This window comes from Peromyscus eremicus, chromosome 5, assembly GCF_949786415.1.
Source record: "Peromyscus eremicus chromosome 5, PerEre_H2_v1, whole genome shotgun sequence".
Classification (NCBI taxonomy): Eukaryota; Metazoa; Chordata; class Mammalia; order Rodentia; family Cricetidae; genus Peromyscus; species Peromyscus eremicus.
The window spans coordinates 32,275,547-32,291,512 of record NC_081420.1 but is presented as its reverse complement, the minus strand read 5'-3'; the positions used below and the strand labels follow the sequence as shown (position 1 = coordinate 32,291,512).

General features: G+C 44.1%; 1 protein-coding gene across 3 annotated transcripts in view; it reads left to right on the top strand.

The window, feature by feature from the left end:
- Dusp22 (dual specificity phosphatase 22) overlaps positions 1 to 15,966 on the top strand; it is a 56,853-nt gene that overhangs the window by 4,243 nt on the left and 36,644 nt on the right. For all 3 annotated transcript variants that reach the window (XM_059263228.1, XM_059263226.1, XM_059263229.1), the window contains exons 2-3: positions 5,412 to 5,445; positions 10,121 to 10,203. In XM_059263228.1, coding sequence (XP_059119211.1) covers positions 5,412 to 5,445; positions 10,121 to 10,203 — 117 coding nt within the window. The remainder of the gene's footprint in view (positions 1 to 5,411; positions 5,446 to 10,120; positions 10,204 to 15,966) is intronic.

The following is a 15,966-nucleotide window of genomic DNA, read 5'->3' as shown; positions in this document are numbered from 1 at the left end:
TTTGTGTTCTTGGATTTGTCCACTGATGAGTACAGGGATGCGTCAGGCTTGGGTATGACTGACATATGTTTTAGAATGACTCTTTCTCTGTGAGAAGATAAAGGAGTGAAGGAAGGATCACCGTTCTAAGGAGATACATGCCCCCAGTGTAGAGAAGACTTCCTCAGCAACTGCCCAGTTTCCACTCGACTTTTATTTGTTTGCCATGCAAGCCTCTGTGATTCACAGTGAGCTAAATGGCTTTCCAGGCCTCTACCCAGTGGATGGCATTCGCATCCTCCCCTACACTGGGACAGGCCCAAATCTCCAGTCCCTGATGTTTCTCCTGGGGGCAAACTTGTTTCCAGTTGCCAACCTCTGACCTAGTGTTCTTTGTCTTAGAATCCCCTGACTCTCATTTGATCTGGGACTGGGTAGTTATCAAAAGTGGACTTAACCCTGTGGGAAGTACTGTTTTAATGTAAGAAGGGGCTGGAAGTCACACATCTTTGTCCTGTTACAGTGTTTCCATCATCCCCAGGTACCTTGGCTATGTTTGTTATTCATGCATCCATCCATTGACCGTTTAAGTTGTACTACTCCACACCTGCTGCTGGCAAGGCTAAGTGCTGGTCCCTGTAATGGGGTAAAAAGTACCGAATAGGAAGACGCTCCCCCTAGGCGTTGGTTCTAGTCCTGGAGGACACCAGTTTAGAAAGTAAAAATGTTTGGGGCTAGTGGTTGGATATAGCACCGTAACAGTAGTGTTTTCCTATACCCCCTGAATCTTGTCTTTACTCATTTTTTTTTCCCCCAAATCTTTTTTATATTGGTTTTTCGAGACAGAGTTTCTCTGTGTAGTTTTTGGTGCCTGTCCTGGATCTTGCTCTGTAGTCCAGGCTGACCTTGAACTCACAGAGATCTGCCTGGCTCTGCCTCCCGAATGCTGGGATTAAAGGTGTGTGCCACTGCCTCCCAGCCTTTTTAAATCTCTTGTACTGAGGATTGAACTTAGATCCTCACATATCCTAGGCAAGTGCTCTACCACTGAGCTTCATCTCCAACCATTTTTATTTATTTTGATTCAGGTCCTTGCTGTCATGGTCCAGGCTGGCCTTGAGCTTGTGATCCTCCTGCCCTAACCTCCCAGGTAGCTGGGATCAGGGGCATGTACTACGATGCCTACTCTTTTCTGCTTTAGCATTACGTTTTTATTTCACATTTCACAGAACAGATGCTGCTTAAGGCAGTGTTGTAAGAATACACAGGCCACAGTTAGATCTGTCTTTTTATTACTGCATAAATCCAAAGCACATTGAGAAGTCTGTGATATTTCACTGTTCACGGAATCCACCAGTTTTTCAAATGTCCTTGGGTTTGGAACCCAGAAGTCCTCTGACCTTGGAAGAATCCAGATACCACACCCACTTGAAATTCTGCTTTGCGCCAGCTGCTTGATCAGGAGTTTCTCTCTTACATCTTTTTGGATGGGGTTCTCAGATTTTGTGGCATCCTAAAATACTAAGAAATGTTTAAAAATAAATTCCAAACAGTTCCTGCCTCCGAAGCAGAATTCATTTGCATATAAGTATGTTTTGAGGCAAAGTATTTGAGATTTTTGCACTTTTGTGAGGCTGATGTTAGAGCTGAGTAATGTATGGGTGTGAAGATACTGATCAAGAGGAGCTTCGAACCCCTGGGATCATGTGATCCCAAAGTGCTTTTGCCATTTAGGGTTCTGCTTTTGTTACATTGTATGTTGTCTGGTGACACACAAGCATCTTTCTGACCAGGGGCTTCCAGAGAGTCAGTTCCTCTGTGGTTCATATTGTTGTCTTACCCATTCCCTATTAAAGTCCACATGGTGGAAAGGGGTATGCCCTGCCTTGGTTTGAACAAGATTTGTGGCTACAAAAGTGTATGTCGAATCCTGGTCCTCAATATATCAGTGCAGAGAGGTGGTGGGTCCTTTAGGAGGCGTCTGAGACACAAGGCAGCACTCTTATCAGTGGATTGGGCTTTCTTCCCAGGAATGGCTTAGCTGTTGTAATTCAGTCTCTCTTCCACATGCACCAGCTTGCCTTCCCACCACAAGCCCTGACGCTGGACAGGGTGCTGGGGCCATGCTCTGGGATTCCAGAACACTGAGGCAGAATAAACCTCTTCCCTCTGTAAACTGCTCAGTCTTTGGTGCTCTGCTGTAGCAACAGAAATGGAGCAGATTCCTGCCTGGTTCTTCAAGATCAGTCCAAAAGTAAAGAAATAAAAGCTCTGGGTACTGATAGCTGTGGTAAAGAAAACAGACAAGACAAAAGGAGAGCATGTGCTAAGGAGTTTGTGTCCAGAAGAAACCTCTCTGGAAGGACCCTCTGGGTAGATGATAGAGGAAGGCCACCCAGCAGCAAAAGACTGATGACTCCAAAGGACAAAAATGATCAGGACCAAGTCTGTAATTACTCTTTTAGAGAAGTAAAACATCCAGGTCACGTGATAGACTTTTTCCGACCTGTCTTTGCTGCCGACCAGGTAATGATGTCTGTCCTTCTCCCTGTTTGTGTTCGCCCTGGTTTCCTGCGTTGTCCTGTGCTCTGCGGGCTCTTTCTGCTGGAAAGGCATTCCCGTTGATTGACTTCTTTCCCTCTTTCTCTGTGCCCAAGGGTTACCGACCCTAACAGTATCAGCCAAGTAGGTGAGTCAGACTTACCGAGTGTCATGTTCAAATTAAAAAGCCGACTGCTTGAGAAGTTTGCCCAAGTACTTTTTAATCTGTTGGGGACCAGCCTTCCTTGCTTTTGTTTTGCAATTGTATGTGGAAGAGAGCCAGAATCAAGCTACAGAAATGGGTGGGGACTCTCTAGTGCAGCTCACCAAAGTCTAGCTCACTGTCCTGTCTAGAAAACAAAGTTAAATGATGACTGATGCATTCTGTTCTTTCCTTACAGTTTAGAAATGCGTGTAAAATCCTCAGCTTCCATTATGTTCAGTAAACATCATCTTTATCTACTCTTTCTGATACTTGGCTCTACCCCTTCTCTGGGCTCCTGCTCTCTTCCAGGCTGGCCTAGTGCTGCAGATGTGCCTGTCACTGTGCCCTGCATGGAAGCCACCCAGGGCACAGGGACAGCCTTTGATCACTGGCTGAGCCTGCTTTAGGCTTTGTCAGCTGTGACTTTTATGCCCCCTCTTTCCTTGTTTGCTTCTTCCCACCCTATTGATGTTTGTTTATTCACTGAAGATGTATTTACTTGTCTACTTGTGGCAGAAACAATCAGATTTAGAAAACATGTACTCAGCCCTTGGTATCTGGTTCAACATCCATAGAGTAAATCAGCCTTGAACTTTTTTTTTTAAGATTTGCTATTTTTATTTTTTAAGGTTGATAGTTTTTTTTCAGCATTTTAAATGTTAAACTATAATTATATCAATTCCCTCCCTTGTTTCTTCCCTCCCTCCAACTCCTCCCATATGCCTCCTCCCTTATTGTGCCTCAAATTCATGGCCTTCCTTTCTTTAGTTGTCACTGTTGCATGTGTGTATGTGTGTGTGTATATGTTTGTGTGTGCACACACACCTAAATATATAAATACTACCTGCTCAGTCCTTCTAGCATTGTATATACATACATATATACATATGAACTAATGATTTTACAGCAATTGAACAAAATTTCCAAAATCCAAAATTTGTATTTGTTGTACCAGTCTCTTTATGGCCTGTTTAACTTCACAAAGCTTTTAGCAAGAAATGTAAATCATGTGCCCTGGCAGAAAGACCTATCAGGATTAAGCTCCTCCATGTCTTAATCCTCAGCCCCATACTGATGGGTACCTTCTCCAGTTAATACAGCTGCAAGGACATGCGGCCTGAGTCCACTAATGCAATCATAGCCTACTGTTTTACAGATTCTTGGTATTTTCGGAGCATTTGTTGCCTAAGCACCACTCACCTGTGTCTTATTCCTACACTATACAGTTAGGCCTGTGATGGTTGCTTTATCCTGAAGATGTATAACTTTCTTCTCAGTGTTGATTGTAAACATCTCCATTTCTGTATGGTTGAATTGTGATGGACTGTGGCCATTTGTTGGTCCAGTATCACAGGATGTGTAACTTGGCCAAAAAAGCCATGTCCTGCAGGTGGCCTTTAGTATTTTTTGTCACATCCCAATAAAGACGGGAGACCCTGAGGGATGGGAGATGGAGATGGAAAGGCTCCAGGCAGCCAAAAGCTGCCAGGGAACTTCAGCTTGGTCCATCTCTGAGGTGAACATGCATTATTATATTGTTTTACAACAGGAATGCTATGGTACCTTGTAGTCAAAAGTTTTCTCCAGTCCCACCCAGCCCTGTGACCCCACAACCACTTATAAAATAATCACTCAGAGGCTTATGTTAATTACAAACTGTATGGCCAATGGCTTAAGTTTCTTGCTAGCTAGCTCTATCATCTTAAATTAACCCATTTATATTAATGTATGTTTTGCCATGTATTCCATGGCATTACCAATCTGCTGGCATGTTGCTCCTTTGGCGGTGGGGTGGTGTCTCTCCTGCCTCTGCATTTCTTCTTTCTGTCTCTCTCTTGGATTTCCTGCCTAGCTATAACTTGACTTGCCATAGGCCGGAGCAGCTTCTTTATTAACCAGTTGTAGCAACACATATTCACAGCATACAGAAAGACTATCCCCACAGCAAGTACCTGTTCCCCTCTGCTTCATAAAAATATCAGGACCTTGAGAGGCTGACCCTGAGGAGACACGGGACAGGAGGACTGTATGGCTACACCATCTATGTATGTGCAGAACCAGCAAGCCAAGAGCAACTGGAAATTGGCAGGGAGGTCACTGGAAATAATTTTATTTTCCAGAGCATTTTTGTAATGGATTTCACTGTCTTTGCAAAAGACTGAGAAGGATTTGCTTGGTACTTTGAAAATCATTGGGTGTTCGTGAAAAATACAGTCTCCATATAGCATCTTAACCTTTGAAATCTTTCATGGGGGCATGGGAAATTTTCTAGTCCAGCAGAGAGGCAGGGCTGCCATAAATTCACTGAATGGGGTCACAGAACACTGTGGTGCTTAGTGGCACTTGGCAGTGGACACTGTGTACAAAGATCTTGGCATTGAGGGTGTGTTTGCCAAGGCAGTAAGGGAAGTGTAGTGAGGAGAAGGGTGATGTTCTCTCTGAATGCCCAGAGCACCATGCCATCCTGGCCCTAAGCTCAGGGAGCTGAAGGAAGTTGAAAGGTTACAGTCTAACCCTTTGAGTAAATTTCCTCAGTAGCTGTGCTCAGGGAAGTGCTGGGAATTGGGTATGGTAGGTGAGGGGCCCTGGGCCTGGCTGGGAAACCTTGTGAGAGCCTCACCTGCTTTAGGCAGCAACACTGTCCACCTGGCATCCTGTGACAGTCATGCTTGTGTCTCTCTTCCAGATCCTGCCTGGCCTGTACATTGGCAACTTCAAAGGTGAGTGATAGCTCTGTTTTTTTGTGTTTGTTTGGTTTTTTTTTTTTATGGTGGTAAATACATATCTATCACAAAATGTACCATTGTGACCATCTCCATATACAGGTCAAAAGCTCTTAAGGTTTTTTCACATGGTTGTGTAACTATCATCCACCATCCATTTCCAGAACTTTCCTCTCTTCCTAGATTGAAAATCTGAGCCCCTGGCCCTCCAGAGCTCAGTGGGTTGGGAATATTTGACTGGTTTGTGACATGTCTGACACTACCCAGGTGATACCTTTTTGAAGGAGCCCAGGAAGATCTGATTTCAAACTTACAGGCTTTTATGGCTAGTGAGCTACTGTGCACACATGCACAGCTCACTGCCACAGTGACTATGGTTGTGAGGTTCCATTTACAATGCCCAGTGATTTGAGGTCAGTAAGTACCAAACGTCCACTGTCATCATCCATCAAAACTGATGAAGGATGTCGGGCATGCTCGCGGTCATGGCTGAGCTTCATGGGAGAGAGTAATCCCAGAGTAGGGCAGCCATGCTGACACATTGATGCAGCAGACAGAGGGCATGTGTGGCAGCAGCACTGGCCAACCTTGCTTCCCTGCCTTCAGGGGCCCAGCAGCCCATCGGGTCATGTGTGGTAGAGTGGGCCTCTTAATTCACAGATTTACAGTTTTATCACCAAACCACAATTTAAAATGGTAAGCTGTTAATAAAATGTATGTCATGGGTAATGAAAAATAAATTATGGTCATAGTTGCACAACTCTAAATGTACCACTGACATACATGTATCCTCTTAAAAGGGTGAGTCTTATAGTGTGTGAGTCATACTTTTACTTGACCATAGCCAAAAGGCTGAGACACCATTGTCTATTACAGCACAATAAAGCTAAATAACAGTTTAAAATAGACCATTAAGTATATTGTCCTTCAGTATCTTCTAGGGGCTGGCTCCAGGACCCCTCACAGAAACCAAAAACCAAAATCAAGTCCTTTATTTCAAGTGATGCAGGACCCTCATAGAACCACAGTTGTCAAAATGGGGACTGGCCAGCCACAGGCCAGCCAGGGGCTTCAAGGCCCTGGCTGGCTGGAAGAAATCTAAGCCCCATCTGATATAGTTCTGCTAAAATGGAATCTAGCCAGCAGGGACCCTCAAGGCCCTGCCTGGCGGGAAGACATCCATGGTCCTGCCTGTGCCTTATGGCACCGGGCAAGTGGGCCGCATTATGATGAGCAAATATGTGGTGGAGAAATGGGAGAGAAAGAGAAGTGGAATGGTCATGTGCTGTGGAGAGAGACAGAAAGGAAGAAATAAAGATGATGAGGGGCAGGCTGATGTTGAAGGCCTGCATGCCAACTGGGGCCGTGGTGAAGGCAGTGAAGAGTAGGCTGATGGGGAGGTCTGCTTGCCACCCAGAGCCATGGTGATGTCTGGGCCGCACTGCTGCCAAGGGCCATGTCTGGGTCCCTGGTCCTACAGCAGCCAGGGTCTGTGTTGTCCGTAGCTCCTGTTGCCATTGAGGACCATGCTGATTCCAGTGGTCTGGGCCGCAGCCTTGGGCTGAGTTGGGGTTCAGGGGCCAAGCTGTGCCAATATGGGTGGCCTTTGCTGCCACCTGGGACCATGGTGACAATCAGACCCTGGCTGCTGCTGAGGACCATGTCTGGGTCTGTGGTCCTGCAGTGGCTGGGGTCTGTGCCTTTTAGCCTAACAACTGTTTGACCACTATAATTACATCTTTTTCTAATAATAAGAAGAAAAAGAGCCCTGTTGTCTTCTCTATACGTAAACCATCTCTAGATGGTTACCTAACACAGGACAGATGTGTGAGAGTTGTACCGTATTGTTCAGGGAACACAGGACAGATGTGTGAAAGTTGTACCATATTGTTCAGGGAACACAGCACAGGTGTTATGTGAGAGTTGTACCGTATTGTTCAGGGAACACAGGACAGGTGTTATGTGAGAGTTGTACCGTATTGTTTAGGGAACAATGATGAGAACAAGTGTCTGCAGATGTTCAGTCCAAATGGAAATTTTTCAAACATCTTTGGTCCAAGTTTGGTTGAACCTGTGGATACATTCCTCATGACTACAGGGAGGCAACTTTGTGTGAAGTCAAACAGTGATTGCTAAAATTGAAATCTTGTTGTAGTGGGAGATCCTCGTGTTTAGTGAAATAGCCAGACTCAGAAAACCAAGTGTATCCTCTCATAGAGAAAGGAGATGAAAGTGGAGGGTTAGTAGAGACGGGAGATGAAGCCAGGACAGGAGTGGGGAGTGGGCTGCACACGATTGAAATACTGCATGTGCATATGTCAGATGTCAGAGATTGTAGATTACTTTCTGCAGATGATATCTGCCAGTAAGTTTTCCTTAAAATTTAAATCCTGGTGAACTCCAGAGGATCCCTGAGAAACAGCAGTGTCATGAAGCTGCTCCATCGCAGTCTGTGGGCCCCAGAGGCTACAGCTTTATCTGCTTGTCTAAGCTGCATGTACAGGAGGAAAGTGGAAGCTCAACCTTGATGTGAATGTGTGGGTGGGTGACTGGGGGTTCCTGAACCATTCCTTTTGTTTTTAACCTTACTTATTATTAATATATTTGTGTGTGTGTGTGTGTGTGTGTGTGTGTGTGTGTGTGTGTGTGTGTGTATACACGTGTACACTCATGCCACGGCACTGGTGTAGGGATCAACTTTGAGGTTCAGTTTTCTCTTACCTTTACACGGGTTCCAGGGATTAAACTCAGGCTACCAGGCCTTCCAGGGAAGTGCCTTTATCCTCTGGGCCACTTAGCCAGCCCTTCTAAACAGTTCTTCCTCCTGCTTGTGTTGGTCAGCTTTTTGTTTCTGTAACAAACACCCAGAGTAATCAACTTAAAAAAAGGAAAGGTTCACTTTGCTTCATGCTGAGGAGGTTCGGTCCATAGTCAGTTGATCCATTGCTTTTGGAATTGTGGCAGCATGTCATGTTGGGAATGTCGGGGGACAAGGTGCTTTTCACCTCATGGCAGTGGGAAGGACAGAGGAAGAGACTAGTGTCCTCTTATCTTTTTCAAGGCCATGGCCTGTGTGACTTAAAAATCACCTCTTGAAGGACCCACCACCTTCCAGTAGCACTAAAATGAGATCAAGCCATTAACACATGAGCCTTTGGAAGGCATTCTACACTAGATTCTGTAGGACGACGTGATTCTAAGCTATGTTACCCAACTTATGATAGTGGTGCTGGGTTGTGGTTGAGATTACTGGTGAAGTAGAAAGCTGCTTTGTACACTGGAATTTGAAGCTCAGGGTGGTTGAATCAATGAGGAGAATCTTCAAATTAAAAACAAACATTTTAATATTACACTTAAAGACCTTTTTCCTGACATTGCCAAATATTTAGAAAATTGTTTCTTAGTTTTTGCTCTATCCCAGGGCTTGTTGGGAATGTAAATGACCTAGTTCAACTGTAGACCTGGAACTAGACTGGAACCCAGAAGTAGTCTTTCTGATGTGCCGCCTAGAAAGATTATGCATGATAAACCCTTAGACGCACATGCACGTGCACTATAGAGAAGAGACGCTCTCATTATTCCACATCTTAATCAGTGTGATTACTGCTTGCCCCACCATATGCATTTCTGGTTGTACATGTTTGTGGTGTACAAACTGAGTTTCTAGTGTATTTAAATTTGGTGCCTCCATTGTCCCCTTGCCCAACAGGCCCTGGGCATTTTCCATGTCACTAGACATTCTCGAGGACCACCATCAACGAATATCTGCTTTTTGGTTCTTTTTCTCTTGTATCTCTTTGAAGAGCTTGGCCAAGGCCAAGGACTCAGAAGAGTGGGCCGCCTTCTTTCTTGCTGGACTGTTGTAGATTAGCCAAGATTTCTAACTCAGAGTATCCCCAAATTAGTCTTCCTGCTACAGCTGCAAGTACGAAGTGTCTCGGTTCCTTATGAAGATGACTTAATAGCCAGTTGGTAATTCTGTGTGGTATTTCAGGAAAACGTTCTGGATTTTTGTTTGTTTGTTTTTGCTGTAATGAGGATATAGATATTGTAAACCATAGTCCTATCTCAGGCTTTACTGCTGTCAGGGTAAGAACTGTCCAGTGTGTTCTTCTGTCTCCTATAGCAAATGGGTCCTTGGATTTTACTTTTAACTTAAGTAAACATTTTTACTATGTTTTTTAAAATATATTTATTATATGTGTCTCATGTAAAAACATAACTAGTGTACTATATTATAATGTCTTGCATTTCCTTCTTTTAACAGCTTCCCAATTACAATATTTTTTAATCAGAGTATTGTACTTGAGCTCAAAAGTTGTATCAGTCAGAAGCAAATTAAGGCAAAATACATAAAAGCAGTAGACCTAAATTCATTAATCTAGAGTATTCTGGATATGGTCAGTTACGAAGTATTAAGTATTAAGTGGTGGTGCACGCCTTTAATCCCAGCACTCGGGAGGCAGAGGCAGGCAGATCTTTGTGAGTTCAAGGCCAGCCTGGTCTACAAAGTGAGATCCAGGAAAGGCGCAAAGCTACACAGAGAAACCCTGTCTCGAAAAACCAAAAAAAAGAAAAAAACTGCAAGCCATGTGCTGTTTTCTGCATAGACTTTAAGAGTGGTGAACTCACAGAGACTATTAAAATGTCTGTCTCTCATCTTTGATGGCAGATGCAAGAGATGCAGAACAATTGAGCAGGAACAAGGTGACGCACATTCTTTCTGTGCACGACAGTGCCAGGCCCATGGTGGAGGTAAGAACTGTGCGTGTGTGTGTGTGTGTGTGTGTGTGTGTGTGTGTGTGTGTGTGTGCGCGTGCGTGCGTGTTTATACCCTGTAGATGTGTACATGACGTTAGTAAAGGCAGCCATATTATGGCACGAGTATGTTCCTGTGGTCAGTGGCTGGATTACTCTTGTACTCAAGTAAAATTTACTCCTGTGCTCACTTGAGGACACCCTGTGGCCTGATGGAGAAGGCGGCCTTGTTGTACTCCTGCTGCGTTGCTTGCTTGGCTTTTTTTCTAAATGCCAGAAACTAAACTGATGTTCTATTTCCTTTTGAATATGAAGGATATTCAAAACATAATTTATGGTGGTTCATACCTATACTCCCAGCACTCAGGAAAGAAGATGGCTTTGAGTTCAAGGCCAACCTGGGCTACACAGTGAATTCCAGCCTGGCTTAGGCTATAGAACGAGACCCTGTGTCAAAAAATAAAATAAAGTAAAATTCAGGCTGAGGGTGTCTTGGTGGTAGTGTAGCCTAGCACACATGAAGATCTAGGTTCCATCGCTGGAACTATAGGTAAACAGCTAAATAAGTAAGACGTGTCGCTGCTTTCAAAATGATTGCTGTCTTAGTAGGATGCTAACGAATTCAAGTTGTTCGTTTCCTGATGCTTTCCACAAAAGTTCTACTACCATTTGTGTTAGGTAAAGGACAAAGGAAGGCAAGGCATCCCTGGGATTCTCCCGGGCCTGGTCTGAGTGGACACCATCAGTAGAGAGCTGTTGCTTTAGGTCAGGGGTAAACAGGGCGTGTCTGCTTGCACACTAATTCCAAAAACATCTTCAATTTTACCCCGATGGACGGTTTGAGCTGTTGCTCAGGACAAAATCTATTTCTGTTTCTGCTGTGACACAGCCCAGGTTCACCTCTTTTTAGAAAACAATGCCTGTGTGGTTGTGATACATGTTTTTTCTATTTTAGGGTGGGGTATTGGGAAGGGAGGGGTGCTTGTTCTGAAAGGAAGAATCCTGGTTTAAGCTGTTTTCATTGAAAGTCATATCATGCAAGAAGAGGTAGTATTTATTTATTTTCTTTCCTCAGCCTTTGGAGCGTCCAGGTTTTAGCCAATACAAATCAGTCTAAAGTAGACAGATAGAGGAGAATGGAGGCCGAGACGTAGTTCTGAAGCATGACTGCAGCAGCTGATCACTGCTGCCCAGATCCCGCCCACTCCATCTTCCCAGTCGGAAGCTCACACTTCCTTCCACTGTTTCCATGGGTGTTTGCTGAGTTAGTTTCAATGAGGGTGACAGAACACTTTTTTTATTTTCAAGTCAGGCATTTACTTTGAAATTAGTTATTCCATTTTTTAATCTGTTAATGATAGTTTGTGTTTAAAATGTAGACAAGTTAAAGTGCAAAGTGGTCATGGCTGACTTCCTCTTAAATCACAAGATGAGGCTTGAGGTTTCCTTTATTTTAATAAATTGCATAGCCGTCCTTCCCACCCTCACCCACCTTGCTATTGTCTACTCGTTTTGATGGAATACATTGCCATATGAACACTGCTCTTAATCTTTTAGCTTCCGTCCACATACAAGGTCTTGAAGTGGTAGATGTGAGACAACTCCAGCCTTTCTGTCCAGATCCACTCCCTTCTACACACGGAAACTGTGGCTGGACTGGAAAGTACAGCAGGTGGGATTGTAACCAGGTATAAAGAAGATACTGTTTGCATGAAACCTCAGAGCTCCAGGCAGCTGTGGGCCTCCGTTCGTAACACACTCCATGTCCGTTGCATTCTGTGTGTTTTGTCTGTAGGGACAGCTTTTGCCTTTACACAGAGAAGAGGGAAATGAAGGGAGAGACAGAAGTCAGTGTGCTCCTTTGTTAGTTTTCATTGTTTCCCCAAAGCATCATCATCTTACACCCACAGTTTGCCAGCCTGTGCTTGCAGAATCCTCAGAATATTCTGCCATAGTCATCAGATACTACTATTACCTCAGCTTGGTAATAAGTACTCCTGTGGGTTTTCATGTTTGATTTTTTTTTTGTTGAGGTTTGGGGACTTTATTTAGTCATCTTCTCTCTGAAATTCCAAGCTCAGCTCCAGAATCCATGGCCTAACCAATCTGGAGAAGAGGCTGGGAAGTTATTGGTGTGTGGTCTTCCATAGCTCTGTGTTCTGCTGGCCCTGATCCTTGAAAGGAAATGGAGCCGGAATGAAATAGGGGGTGGGATTGTGTACTGGGTTACATAAGTGGACTGCTTCTAAGGTGAGCTTGCCTTCCTGAGAGAGGTCCCTTGGCCAAGGAGTTGGCCAAGACCAGCTGGACTGTTAGGTCTCTACCCAGGCCAGAGATTCTGTTCACTTTACCGGAAGTTTTCTCTTAATGGGCCTTCGCTGCTACTTAACCCCCACCCCTGCGCCCCGTCTCTGAAGAAGTAACCCTGAAATCACTTTGGAACCAGGTCAGGCTCAGAGCAGAATGGAGACCCTCAAAGACATCTAGAAGGGGCTGAGGAGATGGCTGGGTCAGCACAGTGCTAGCTTCGCAAGCATGAAGACATGAATTTAGATCCCCCAGTGTCCACCTAAAAAAACCAGGTCCAGCAGTGCATGCACTGGAAAGGTAGAGACAGGAGGATATCTGGAACTTGTTACTAGCCAATTTAGCTGAGCCCATGAGCTCCAGGTTCACTAGAAACTTTGTCTCAAAAAAGAAGGTGAAGAGTTATTGAGACATCTGACATTGATCTCTGGGCTCTACTTGCACACACATATACATGCACAAACATGGACACACATTTCACACACAAATTAAAAATAAAGCAGCATATAAACTTATGGACATTACTCACTAGGGTAACCCCAACTCCCTCTGGGATTCCAAAGAGCTATAATTCCCTTTCTGTTCCTACTGCCCACCCCCCCCCACTCTTGCCGTGAGTGTGTGTGTGTGTGTGTGTGTGTGTGTGTGTGTGTGTGTGTATGTGTGTGTGTGTTTTGCTGGAAATCAAATTCATGCTAAGCAGGTGCTGTAATGCTGAGCCACACCCCTGGCCTAGCTACTGCCTTTTGTCTGACAAATCCCAGCAGAACTGGGTTGGGTCCTACAGATGATCTCTCCTGACTTCATCACTGGAAAAATAAAAAGCCTGAAGTCGTCCGGGTCCAATGCCTGGTTTTGGTAGTTTGATGAGAAGCTAGTTTTTCTGTCCTAGGCTAGAGACTTTTTTCCCAGCGTGCTCCCTATCTCAGTCCTTTGTTGCCATGGCTGGTGCTTCTTGTGGCAGTGTTTAGAGGTCTTTCCATGTTAGGGAAGAGTGTACCTGTCGGGCTCTCACAGCACAGTTTCATTGTTTAAGCATGTATTAATTGTACAGACTAATGGATTTCATTGTGATAGTTCCATGTCTGACTGTAATATGCTTTAACAGTATTCACTACCCTCTTGTGTTCTTTTATCCTTTTCATTTAGCAAAGTTTCTGTTTTAATTTTTAAGTTTTTGGCCAAAGTCTTATTCCTTCCCAAGACACCTCTTCCCCGTGGAGGCTGGGAGTCGATGGCATATTTGATCCTTGAGCATCTAGTATGTGCCCTGAAGGACAGGCCCTGAAGATACTGAAAGTGTGATCACCCCCTCCCCCATCTGCCTTGGCAGAACCTTTAATGCCCAGACAAGATTCTGTTCTGATTATTTTGTAAGTATTCAGAGTGACCACAGCCTGGTGGGAGAAGAGCTATGGCTCTGGGTAGGTGACAAATCAGATAGACAGCAGACCTGAGGACCCGAGAGTGAGTCTGTCTTCTGTCCATGAATCTGCACTTACTGCACCGAGCATGCGTTTGAATGGTCTAAGCAATGACTAGGTGTTGTTCGAATCTTAGGTGGTCTTTTAATAAAAATCCCAGAGCCAGATGTCAGGGTGAAAACTGAAAGATTAGAGAAGCAGAACAGCCAGCCACTAGTTCTTACCTTTACGAAATCCTCAGCCTAAAGAGAGTGAGTTCCTGTTTTCTCATGCCTTATATACCTTTCTCTGCCTGCCATATTACTTCCTGGGATGAAAGGCATGTGTGCTTCCCAAGCAAAGGCATGAGATCTCAAGTGCTGGGATTAAAGGTGTGTGCCACCACTGCCTGGCTCTGTGTCTAATCTAGTGGCTGGCTCTGTCCTCTGATCCTCAAGCAAGTTTATTAGGGTACACAGTATATCACCACAGCTAGGAATTCGTGTGATCTGTTTATGGTGTTATGGCCAGAAGAAAGCTGGTAGAGAAAACCAGAATATAAGCCCCTCTGCATGGCCCAGCTACTTCCCTGGAATCTTTTGGATCCTCCAAGACTTGCAAGCCTAGCAAGCAGGCTGCACAATCCTTACTTTTTATGATGTAACTTATCTGGTTGACTCCACCTGTCAGAAAATGGACCCTGACCAGGGTTAGACTCTGAGGTCTTCTCGCTATAAAGGCAAGGGTCTTTCTCCTGGACACAATCATTTAGGACTATGTTTTGGTGTCAGTCATTGAAGTACATGTTACTAATGTGTTTGTAGGCAGAAACCATCAACACATAGATTAATTTCAAATAAAAAATCTAGGTCTGTAGTTACAATATTTAGGGTATAAAAGTTCTTCATCTGACTCTGTGCTTGAGCAGTGGCTGGGAATTGTCTACATTTATTGTTTCCTTATTGGGTTGCAGTGATAATAAGTGTTTGCAGTCAATAAAATGCTTGCAAAAGGAATTGAGTTTTACCCCCTGAACTGACGTTAAAACCAGGCATGGTGGTACCTGTGTGTAATCCCAGCACTAGGGTGGCAGACAGATCCCTAGAGCACACTGGCCAGCTAGCCTGGTCTTGTTGGCAAGCTCCAGGCTAAAGAAAGACCTTGTCTCAAAAAATGGTGGACATCACCTGAGGAACAATACCTGAGGTTGTCCTCTGACCTCCACTTACATGTGCACCAGCATATATACAAACACATGCAAACACACACACACACACACACACACACACACACACACACACACACGAAGTGTTTCCTTATTTGAGAGAGTAGCATGAGTTTGGTGTCTTCAGAACCTAAAGATTGCTTCAGCATTGAGGAGAGGTGAAAAATAGTAATTTTTTCCAATCAGAAACTCAATATTGTTTGTAGATGCTGAGGAAGTAATATTGAGCAATGAAAGGTTTCTCCCTTCCCCTGAGAAAAGAAACAGAACCCTGTCCTTCTGATTTAAAAATTTCAGCGTTTGTTTCATTTTTCGTTCTATGTATTTGACAGAGCACCTGCAGGAAACAACTACTTTTCACTATTAATAGAAGTGCTTTACAAGTGCTCTCGTCCCCCACACAACTTCTGCACAGCAAAGATTTCAATTTTGCATCGATGAACTCAGTAGAGAAACAAAATCTACATACATGTATGTTACATGTTTGACAGGTAGATTATATGAGCTGGAATTTGGTTTGAATGTTTTTGGTTTAAAGCTTGAGTTTTGTATTTTGAACCCTTTTCATATGTATGCATTAAATAATAACCATTATGTTTTCATAGGTAGGCATTCATTCATTCTTTCATTGTGTGAGAGGCTCTCACTATGAGTCCTAGGCTGGCTTAAATTCCTTATTCCTCCTCAGTCTCCTAAGTGCAGAGATTCCAGGCATGCGCCACCATGCCCATCCAGTTTTATTCTTAATGGTTCTGTTTTTATTTACTTGAACACTAAAGGTACTTTTGAGCTATCCTTACCCAGCATCTAATTTGGTGGTTTTGC